The sequence below is a fragment of the Aquarana catesbeiana genome, linkage group LG03 (assembly GCF_042186555.1).
Source record: "Aquarana catesbeiana isolate 2022-GZ linkage group LG03, ASM4218655v1, whole genome shotgun sequence".
In the NCBI taxonomy this organism is placed as follows: Eukaryota; Metazoa; Chordata; class Amphibia; order Anura; family Ranidae; genus Aquarana; species Aquarana catesbeiana.
In genome coordinates this window covers 142,748,376-142,760,447 of record NC_133326.1, presented here as the reverse complement: position 1 = coordinate 142,760,447, position 12,072 = coordinate 142,748,376, and the positions used below count along the sequence as shown (strand labels likewise).

The following is a 12,072-nucleotide window of genomic DNA, read 5'->3' as shown; positions in this document are numbered from 1 at the left end:
AATTGTGTGTGTGTGTACTAAAATTCAGTTGTCTATGCAATGCAACTGCTACCATTTAATTTTATAGGACCTGTGCTTTCAGACAATATATACTGTTTGGGAGTTCTACATTTTCTAGCAAAAAATGCTGGTTTTAACATGTGAATTTTTTTTTTTAAAAAAGAACCCCAGCATGAGGTAGTTAAACATGTCAAAGATAAATGGATGTGAATCTGCAGCTGTTTCCTAATTTGTTGTTTCACTCCTATTTAGACCTCTGGTGTACACAGTGTCCATTTTGCTGCCTGCTGCTTATGTCATAGGACTTATCTTCACACTAAAGACCCATTCTCATATTTATGATATTCACATCAGTGACTGCCATGGTAAGAGGACATGTAATATCTGTGCTGTATTATCTCGCATCATAGATTTTTTTTCTATTATAAATGTTTATAATTTTGCAAAGAAACTTTTATGTTGCTAAGTTGTGTAGAACTTTTTCTCGAATCGTCTTCCAGGGCAGCATCCGAGAGAGAGGCTCCTCCTCCCTGAAACAGGAAACGCAGTCCACCATTATAAATTTGACAGTCTTACCTGCGTGCCTCAGTTGTTTGTGTTTCCTCCAGACCCACAGGAGCTGCAAAGAAACGTTTATTATTTTACCTGTCTCTGTGCTAGTTGCAGGAGACCCCCTGCCAGCATCCCATTCAGCCCAGCGGGCCTTGGGAGGGCGAGTAGGAGCAGCAAATTTGAGGTTTCACCCCTACAGAGGTCTGCAATCACCCCCCCAAGCTGGAACACATGCACTGGCATGTTCCCCTATACCTTTTTTTTTTTTTTTTCTGGTGGAGGGACCTGCTGCTGCTTCCATCTGGCGATACTGGTGATCTTTTTCCTGGTAATAAGGATGCCTTGCCCCCTGACCACAGGCCACACTGGATCCCGCAGATGGAACGGGACGCTGCGTGGGTAGGTGTCAGTCTTTACTTTGTGTCTACTGCCCGCCCGACTGCCTCCACCACGTTGCTGCTGCAATCGGTGTCCTCTGCACCTAGCAGAGCCGGCTCCTTTCCTCGAGGAGGCTCTGTGGGGTGTACCAAGATGACCCCGGAAAAACGTCACACGGTTTCGGTCGGTGGCCATTTTCCAGAAGTCTGGAGACTTCTAGGGAAAAACAGAGTGAGGCACTTCCGGTCACATCACTTCTGGGAGGCGGGAATTTAAAAAAAATAGGTGTGTAGATATAGATTATAGATATATAGCAAGCAGCAGAGTCCCCCTCCCTAATGGAATATCAGAAAGGAGGGCAACAGCGGCACGTGCAGGTACATCCACCAACTGCACGGGGTCAGCTGGGGGCAGGGCCGGAGCTTAAGCAGGAAGCAGTTAAAAAGGCTCCTCTAAGCAGAGGATCCTGGTGGCTGACCATGTCTGACGCTTCTCCGCCCTACAGATCCTGCAAGCCAGGACAGCTCCAAGGTAAGCCAGAATACTCCAGGGTCACCTCTGACCTCACTGCAAAAATTGCCCACTTACAGGCAGTCTTTAACCGCCTTCCTTGCGGGGACCTTTTTTGTGCTTGATTTCAGTCAAGGACCCCAGAAGAAAGGAAAACGAGGGGCCTCAGTTTTCACCTGAATGGAAAAAACCCCTATGCCAAAAATGCATAGACAAAATGGTGGCCAAAGAGTCGCAAGGTTACCTGAAAGATTTGCTCAGCTCTTTCAAAAAAGAGATAAACAGCACTATGGCACCGCTACGCTCAGCAATTGAGAAGTTAGAAGCGCCAACAAATGCCAGTCAGGCCGGTACCCCGTCTACCAGCAGGACCTGCATTCCTTCAGGTATCAGGCAGGACAACAGGAACAAGAGGAGGATTCGGACGAATCCGATTAAGAGGATGGACTTTGCTCAGACTCTGAGAAGGAAGATCTGGCTTCAGAGGGCAACTTATTTCTCTCAGAAGACACGGACAACCTTCTAAAAGCTATAGCCGACACGCTAGGTATTAAAGGGCAGAAAGCCACATAACTCACACTACGTGACAAGATGTATAAAGGTCTACAACCCAGGAAATCTAGAACATTTCCTGTACACCAAACTCTTAAAGATATCATCAAGAGTGGGAAGGCCTAGAGGAAAAAACTCTTCATACCGGCTGCGGTTAAGCACAAATATCCATTTGCAGAGACACACCAAAACCTGGGATAAATGCCCCAAAGTGGATGCTTCTCTGGCAAGAGTCACAAATAAATCTGACTTGGCCTTCAACAACACTGGTACCTTAAGTGACCCAATGGATAAGAAAATAGCCCTTTTAAAGAGGACCTGGGAAGCAGCAGCTGCGAACCTGAATCGAGCAATGGCTTCCACCTGCACAGCCCACACCTTACTAATCTGGTTAATCCAGCTACAAGAACTACTGGAAAGTGACACACCTAGAGAATAATTAATAAAAACCATCCCTACACTGACCAGAGTGGCAGCTTTTCTAGCGGATGCCTCAGCTGAAACAGTTATATCTTCAAGGGCCACAGCGCTACTCAATTCACCCCGAAGAGCCCTGTGGCTGAAGTCTTGGGAAGGTGATATCCCTTCTAAGAACAGACTGTGCGGAATTCCATTCTCTGGAGAGCTACAGTTCGGGCCTGAACTAGAAACTGTACTAGACAGGACCGCAGCAAAAAAACAAAGGTTTTCCCCAAACCAAAAAGAAGCAAGGGAAGGCACCCTTTCGGCAATTCAAAAAATTCAACAAGCCGGGAGCAAAGAAGCGCTGGGGACAACAAAACAAAGGCAAGGGTGAATTCATCCTCAAGCCTCCTAACCCAAAGAACAAAAAACAATTACTGTCGTCAGGTGGGGGGCAGACTAGCAGCTTTTTCCCACCAATGGATGGAAGCAACAAAAAACAAATTCATCATACGCACTATAACGGATGGCTATGTGATAGAATTTTCTGCCCGCCCCCCAACCAAGTACCTAGTAACCATGCTACCAAGGGACGAAGATCGGGCAAAGGCCTTTTTAGAGTCCCTGGAGAATCGATTAGATCAGAAAGTGATTCGCCGTGTACCTCAAGAAGAGGAACAAACAGGGTTTTATTCCCATCTTTGCAAATAAAAAAAGTCAGGCAAGCTAAGGCTCTTACTGAACCTCAAGCCACTCAGAGGAATAAAATACAAGAAATTCAGGATGGAGTCTATTTACTCCATCAGAAACATCCTACAATGGGAGACATTTATGGTGACAATAGACCTACAGGATGCTTGCCTACATGTCCCCATAAAGGAGGATCATCAAAAATTACTGAGGTTCACAATACAAGGACCAGCAACCACTCTGCACCTGCAATATACAGCTCTCCCTTTCAGCATCTCTTCGGCACCCAGAATCTTAAAGATAATGGCAGAAGCGCTAAAAGGTCTAAGACAACAAGGCATTAGCGTAATACCATTTGCAGAGACCCTAGAGAACAACCTGCGCACAAGTATGTACTATCTGCAAAACCTGGGGTGAATACAGAAAAATCACAGATGACCCCAAGCCAGAGTGGTGTATTTGGGCTATGTACTGGACTCCAGACTAACCAAAACCTTCCTAACAGAAGAAAAGAACGAAAAAATCATGCAGGCAGTAACCTCTCTAAGAGGGACCAACGCCATTACGATCAGACAAGGAATAGCAGTGTTAGGGCTGATGACGTCTTCAATCCCAGGCATCACCTGGGCGCAGATTCATGAGACCTCCTTCAGAATTACATTCTGTCCCAGTGGGATGGCAGCCACTCATCCCTAGACAAGTCCATTCCTGTTCCAGCCACAATCAAACACTCCAATGGTGGCTCAGTCCGCTTCCATACACCGAAGGGCGCAAATGGGCTCAATCTGACCCAGTCAGGATCACCACTGATGCCAGCGCCCTAGGCTGGGGGGCACACATGAAGGGCCTCTGCACACAGGGGAAATGGAGTTCCAGATGGTCCCAAACCTTCTCAAACATGAGCTAAAAGCTGTGGGGGAAGCATTAAAAGCATTCAAACCAGCAATACAGGGGAGAGACGTAAAAGTACAATCGGACAACGCCACTACAGTAGCATACCTAAATGGGCAAGGAGGGACAAGGTCCCAAAACTTGAGGAGGCTGACGGAAACAATCCTGCTATGGGCAGAATCAAACATAAGGTCAATATCATGCATCCACCTAAAAGGAACAGACAATACACTGGCAGACTTCCTGAGCCGGAAGACCATAATACAGACGGAGTGTTTGCTGAACCAAACAACCTTCGCACAAATCACTCAAACGTAGGGGGTACCCGAGGTAGATCTGTTCGCCTCCAAAACTTATGCAAAATCACGAACATTCTTCTCACTGGATCCCACAGATGGCAACAGTGGAGTAGATGCCTTCAGCCAAAGCTGGGGATGGCAACTGTGTTATACATTCCCTCCAACTGCCATAATACCAAGAGTGATTCAAAAAATCGACAGAGCAACGGTGATACGAATAGCACTGCACTGGCCTCAAAAGACATGGTTCAGCCACCTGAAGAACCTCAGCATCCAACCTCAACTGACACTGGTGGACCAGCCAGGTCTCTTATCACAAGGCCCAGTCAGCCATCCGAACCACAGGATCCTGAAGCTTTCGGCTTGGTTACTGAAAGGGTAAGACTTCAGAACAAAGGGCTGTCAGACAAGGTGATCAATACCACCCTAGACAGCAGGAAACGCGTGACTAGGGCAATCTACGAGAAAGTGAGGAAAAAGTTTGTCTCCTGGAACAAAAACAAACAGATTCCCAACAGAGGGATAATCCCAACAATTCTGGATTTCCTGCAAGATTGTGCAGACAAGAACATCTTTCAAGGCACGCTGAAGGTACAAGTGGCAGCACTCTCCTCATTCATTGACACCAGACTTGCAGAGGATCTGCTGATAAAGTGATTCCTAATGTCACTTAAAAGAGCTAGACTGGCTAAAATGAATAGAACTCCAACTTGGGACATGTCCACGGTGCTTAGATGGTTTCTCTCTCTCCTCCATTTGAACCGATGGAAGATGGCTCAGACAAAAACCTCACACTCAAAACGGCACTTCTTGTGGCCCAAATATCGGCCAGAATAGTGCGTGAAATCAAAGCCCTATCCATGATGGAGCCATACTGCCTAATACATATAGACAAAATAATTCTCTCGCCAGACCTGGACTTTCTACCCAAGGTCTCTTCAATGTTCCATAGAACCCAAAATGTCCTCATCCCTTCGCTTCCAAAAACTATGGACAGCAAAAGACAAAACACACTAGATGTACGAAACGCACTCCTAACATGCCTCGAAAGAACGAAGGATTGGCGAAGAATGGCCTCTTTTTTTTTTTTATCTCCTAACCAGAGCCTGGGCAACTTTGGTCGCAGAGAAAGCAGGGGCAACTCTGGAGCAGATCTGCAGGGCAGCGACATGGTCGAGCTTCAGTACCTTCGCAAGGCACCATCGTATAGACTAGCTGTCCAACCAAGACCAGGCATTTGGTCGCAAGGTGCTCCAGTCTCTATCCCCACCCTAGTAAGTATTGCTTGATACATCCTCTCGGATGCTGTCCTGGAAGACGATTCGAGAAAATAGGTACCTGGTAACTTTTTCTAAGAAGCTTCCAGGGCAGCACTAGTTCCCACCCTTAAAACGACAAATACCAGGTACAATGGGGGAGCTTCAAGCTTCCTGAGCTTTCCTTTGGTGCTTTAATACAACTGAGGCACGCATGTAAGACCTGTCAAATTTTATAATTGTGGACTAATGTATTTCCAGTTTCAGGGAGGAGGAGCCTATCTCTCGGATGCTGCCCTGGAAGACTTCTTAGAAAAAGAGTTACCAGGTTCCTAACTTTTTTTTTTTTTTTTTTTGCTTGGTCAGAATCACACAGATCTGTATGTGCCAATGTTCTGTTTTCTTTTGTAAGTTGAAGGAAAAGTAGTGTGAATTTTTGCATTTGTAATTCCAATGACCACAAACGGATAGGGGCGTAAACTGAAATTCCATTTGAACGTTGCTGGAAATATTTGTCATCCTGCACAATGAATGAGTAAAATTTTGGGTAGGCAAATGTTTAATATATTGGCAATTTTAGATGGATGTGGGTAGCCCATGTAGCTTTCATGTTTACTTGTGTCTGCTTTTATTTCCTTTTAGTGCCTGGCCACCATCATAGCCCTGTTGTTCACTGGTCCCGTTGCCGCGCAGTGGTCATTCTCATTGGCTCTACTTTATTAATGGCGGCATGTGCAGATCTAGCCACTGAGCATATCAGTCCCATTCTTAAAGAAGCCACAGTGTCACAGGTAAGTGTAAAACCTAGTTTAAAGGGTTAGTCCACCTTTACTAAAACAAAACTACCTGTACAGGTAGTTCGCATGGAATCTTTTCCCTGTTGCAGTACATCAGGGTTGGAGGAGATGGTGGACCACACATGTTGGGTTTTAGAGCGCCTGTGATGGTGAGCACTAATGGCTGGGAGTGTTTTAGAATGTCCTAGCAACAAGGCAGGATGGAATGATGCCAATTCGGAGTTTTTCAGACAGACTTTGGGAAGTACATAAATGGCCTACTCCAATAACAAAGGAGTAGGAGGAGAGCTCAGCAGACAGCTTGTCTATTCAGAACTCAGTTCTGCTGTGTGTGGAGGGGGGTGCGTGCCTTCAGTCAGCTCTCACACACAATTACTGCAGCCTCTCACCCCCATTCCCCCTTGCTCCTGACAGATGAAGAGAAGACTGCAAATAAGTAAAACCTATGCAGGAGGATTTGTGTCGTCTGTGTATCATCTGAGGCTGTTCACTTTACTGGGTATATGTGAGGGTTTACAACCATATTAAATATGTATAAAATATTAAAGGGATTTACTGACACATAATCACACATATAGGTTGGACTTGATGGACTTGTGTCTTTTTTTCAACCTCACCTACTATGTAACTATATATGTCACTTTAAAATATGGCACAGCAGTGACTTTACCAAGAACTGGAAGTTCCCCCAAAATTGATGGTAAAAAAATAGAAGAATGCTGGTCTGGGAGGCAGCCAGGAGGCCTACAGCAACATTAAAGTAGAACTATAGGCATTTTTTTTCCCCTTTTGGATAGAGTAAGGGAGGGTTTATAACCCCCTTGTCAGATTTTTTTTTCACCACCTTTGTCCCATTGCAGAGACTTCCCTTCACTTCCTGTCCCATAGCCAAACAGGAAGTGAGAGGCAATCCCTGCAAATTAGTTCTGGTGACCTGAGGGTCCCCAAGGAATTCCCTTAGTGTCCCCATTGGAAGATTCCCCTGTCTTAATTTTCTGGAGACAACCCAAAATTTGGGATTTTCTTTTACTTTTAATGATCATAATAAACAGGACAAATAGGATGAATCTCCTTAACCACTTGCTGACTGCAATATAGCCGAATGAAGGCTACAGCGTGGCCAGCTAGTTCTGGGACGTGCGCTCTGTGATTGCAGTGTCCAGAGGACACTGCTGATCGCATATTGAAGTAAAGGGCCAATCAGCGGCTCTTTACCACATGATCATTGGCTGTGTTCAATCATATCTGATCACGGATGTCAACAGAAGCCAGGTATCGGCACTCCTTTCCTCATGCTGACAGCATGATGAGAGGAGAGCCGATAACCGGCTTCTCCAAAAGGAACATCTACACTGCTAATCAGGCACTGAATCAGTGGTGTGATTATCAGTGCGGTCCCATCTGTGCAGCCTTATCAGTGCCCATCAGCGCACATCGGTGAAGGAGAAAAATGACCTGTTTGCAAAATCTTGTTACTAGGAATTGTTGGGGGGGGGGGGGGTGTCTCTGGTTTGTTTTTTTTTTTGTTTTTTTTTTTCAAAATTTCCGGTCTTAATTCATAGCAAAATATAAAAAACGCAATGGTGATTAAGTGCCACCAAAAGAAAGCTCTATTTGTGTGAGAAAAATTAATAAAAATGTTGTTTGAGTGCAGTGTTACATGACTGCGCAATTGCCATTCAAAGTGTGACAGTGCTGAAAACTGTCCTGGGCAGAAAGTGGGTAAAAGTGCCAAGTAGGCAGGTGGTTAATGGGGGAAGAGACTGCAATAAAAACTGAAAGTGGTTTAAAGTATATCTAAAGGCAAAACTCTGCAGAGGGATTAAAGGAGTTGCAGTCATTTCTTGCAAGTATAGCTTATGACAACAATCTCCTGTATTCTTCCAAGCCTGATTCATTTAGCAAAAACCTACATAACGTCTGCCAAAAGCATGTGGGAAAATGTATTGTGGTCTAATGAGACCAAAGTTATACTTTTTGAATTTACGGCCAAATAGTTCGTTTGGTGGCAAACCAACACTGCACATCACCAAAAACATACCTACAGTGAAGCATAGTGGTCACGGTATTCTGTTTTGGGGCTATTTTTCTTCTTTTGGATCTGCTGTCAGTGGGGGGGGGGGGGGGGGGGGGGCAATTTTGGTACAAAACCTTCAGGCCTCTGCTAAAAAAAAGCTGAAGATGAATAGGAATTTCGCCTTTCAGCATGACACCGACCCAAAGCATACCTCCCAAGTCAACAAAAGAATGGATTCACCAGAAGATCCATTTTGAAATGACCCAGACCTGAATCCAATTGAAAATCTGTTTGAGTAATTTTGTAAGAGGGCTGTAAACAGGAGATGCTCTTGCAATCTGATAGATTTGGAGCACTTTTGCAAGGAAGAGTGGGCAAAGAATCCCAAGGGAAGATGTGCCATGCTGATTACTACAAGACTGAATGCTGTCAAAATCAAAAGGTGCTTCAACAAAGTATTTTAAGGATATGCACATTTGTATAACCGAATTATTGCCTTTTTTTTTTTAAAGTGATTTATCTTGGTCCTGGTATTTTGTTTAAGCACTTGCCAACCACGCCATAGCCAAGACAGCTACAGGGTGGTCATACAGTTCTGGGAAGTTGTTAGTAGATCCAGTGGTGATTAAATACCATCAAAAGAAAGCTCTATTTGGGTGGGAAAAAAAAAAATTTCATATGGGTACAGTGTTGCATGACCGCGCAATTTTTTTTATCCATGTCCGTGCTTTAGGTAGGCTAAAAAAAGCAAAATGTGCACTATTGTTTCTGAGCTGTATATGACTGGTACAAATCACAAAAAAACATGTGGTATTACTGCGGTAATTTATTTTAGGTTGTTCTTTGGTGGTAGCTTATGGTAGTAACAAGAAATACAGTATACAGGTGGAACATGTAACCTGTTCCAAAGGTCAACTCGGCCTGTTAAATTGGATTAGACTTGTGACTGTGTAAAAGCACTATTCTGTTTTGGGTCAGGTGCAGAGCTGGGATTTCCAATAGAGAGAGCTCTCACAATTGAGTCCTGGGGCCAAAACAAATACTGTTTATTTTTATGGCTTTTTGTGTATAGTTTTATGCATGTATGTGGTGTTTGTCATTTCAGTATTTTATTGGGGTGACTGTTTTAGCAATGATCCCTGAGCTTCCTGAACTTGTTAATGGGATTCAGTTTGCACTACTGAACAATCTGAGCCTAAGGTAAGTACAAATAAAGCTGCAAGTGTGTCGGTTTTTTTTTTTAAATTTTTTTTTCTTTCCATGTATGTGAATCTTGAGAGAGAACAGAAAAACTGCAAGCTATTATACACACATTTTCCTGGTTGGTGTAGATTTTCTGTATATTTTTATTTGCAAAAAATGTTGAAGCTTTAAAAAAAAAAAAAAAAATCACCAGAAATGATATATTTAATTCTATTTTGTATTTTAATGCATTATGGCCTACTCCCACTAATCTGAACAATCTTGAGGTTGTAAACCTATTTTGACTATGACTAGAGTCTCACATGTGGGCATATACCAAGTGATAAATGACAGCCCTCCCTCTCCATACCTGCTAAACACAATGAAGGCCAGATATTTATATTGATTATTGGAGGCTTTACCTCCTCCCCCTCTAATTCTGAGCACATACAAACAATAGAGCTAGGCTGGAGGTACGTGAAACGGGCTGTGATTTGTGACCCACCCTCTAAATAGCCCCCTATTTGAAGGCTGTTGTGGTGGTTTTCCTTTTGGGACCGGCTGTAGAGGACTAGAAGCTCCTCCCGCTGATGTTTCCCTGCAGACAGGCTGAGAAAGAGCTGGGTCATATAACAGCTGTATATCGGCTACGAATAAAGGTACTTGCATGATGGTGGTTTTTAAATAGTGCCATAATCCATATACATAAAGAGCAGTAATAATGTAAATTCAACAGTGTATGTGTGGTATCACTTTAAACTACATAAGGAGTTCTTTATGGTTAGACCAGTCAGCATCTGGAACCCCCTTTCCACAGTTGGTGTCAGCAGGGAGTGTAGAAAAATTCAGAAAATGTTGGTGTTTTAGTGAACACTTGTACAGGAATATGGGAAATGGTAGTTACCTAAACACCAAACGCACACTCAGGTTGGACTGGTGTGTGTTTATTCAACCTTGCTAAATGTATGTATGTCGTTTTTTTTCTGGAGAAGTCGGAGGCCCCAGCAGCAATGAAGCTGTATGTAAAATGGTGTAATTGCTACACAAAACTTTGTATTGCCGTCAAACACCATGATCAAAATTGTGACAGAAGAAAGGCTTAATTGTGAAGGTGTTTCTTGAATTTCCCCCATTTTGTGCTTTTTAATGTGGGAGGTGGTGAGGGTTTTTTAAAGTGATACTAAAGTCGTTGCTGTTTTTCCCTCTTTGGTGCTCTGGCCTCTCCCTCCTGTTGAGTGCCCCCACAGTAAGCAAGTTACTAAATGTGCACCCAAGCCCCAGCTCCCGGTGTGCACTCAGACATGGAACCATGGCCCAGCCCAGCCCTGCCTCCTCATTTGCTTACTGACTTTGACAGCAGCGGGAGCCAATGGCACTTTGCTGTTGTCTCAGCCAGTGAGGAGGGAGAGTCCCGGACAGCCTAGTCTCTTGTGCAACATCACTGGATAGAGATGGGGCTAAGGTAAGTATTAGTGGGGCTGCTGCACACAGGCTTTTTATCTTAATGCATTCTGTGCATTAAGATGATAAACCTACCTTTACAACCCCTTTAAGTGAAAGTATCTTCTAAAGCAGCCATTCTCAACCAGGGTTCCGTGGAACCCTAGGGTTCCTCCAGAGGTGGCTAGGGGTTACTTGAGCTGTGGCTGATTTACCACCTATTTCATGGTGCCTACATAGTTTTGAGCCAATGCCACTTGGAGGAGCCAGTGGTATGACACCAATGATATTTATAGCTCTTTGTAAGGGGGCCATTCTTACCACCTCTGTAAAAAAGGGAATTCGTCTCACTCCCACTGAAAGTAACCACCAAAGTAAGGGGCATTGTTCCCACTGACCCCCAATTAATGGGCTTTATCAGGGGTTCCCCAAGACCTGAAAATTACTTTAAGGGTTCCCCTGGGGTAAAATGGTTGAGAAAGGCTGTTCTAAAGTATAGTTCTTTGAAATTAATGTATTTCTTCAGTTGTGATATTGGCGAAAGAAGGAAGTGCAGTATTCTTGCACAAAACACTTTATTAAAGATGTTTGAGTTATACAGTGGCTGACAGAATGACAGGTTCGGTGCACTCCCTCTCATCACCAATGTGAGCTGGGAAATCTAGAGACAGACTACCACAGTAGCCAGCCAGGCAACCTGTCATTGTTTGCATCGTTTTAGTAGTCTGCACACACATCAGTGGCTGCTTGTGTTGGCTGTGTTCAGCTGTGATCTCCCCAGGTTGAGCCTGTGAGCTGGCCGCCTTCTGCAGGAGTCTCACTATATTCCCTGGCTCATTGTTGGTGAGAATGAGTGCACCAAACCTGTAATTTTGTCAGCTACTGCAGTGGCCCATCATCACTTACCCTAGCTTACCGGTTTCTTGGTGTGAGCAGCTGAGCCTGACTGCCACTGCGGGAGCTGGCTTACCGACCTCCTAGAAGGGTATCAAGTGTTCACACTGCTTTACAGGCACAAGTGTTTGGTGCCAATTCTTTCCTGATGAGCAGGAAGTTCCTAAAGGCATAATCTCTTTTGGATGCCTGTAGTGAAATTCAGATTTTTA

At 44.3% G+C, this 12,072-nt stretch overlaps 1 protein-coding gene across 1 annotated transcript in view; it reads left to right on the top strand.

The window, feature by feature from the left end:
* LOC141131741 (uncharacterized) overlaps positions 1 to 12,072 on the top strand; it is a 105,414-nt gene that overhangs the window by 76,026 nt on the left and 17,316 nt on the right. Inside the window, exons 15-17 of the mRNA XM_073619365.1 lie at positions 253 to 365; positions 6,173 to 6,321; positions 9,450 to 9,544. Coding sequence (XP_073475466.1) covers positions 253 to 365; positions 6,173 to 6,321; positions 9,450 to 9,544 — 357 coding nt within the window. The remainder of the gene's footprint in view (positions 1 to 252; positions 366 to 6,172; positions 6,322 to 9,449; positions 9,545 to 12,072) is intronic.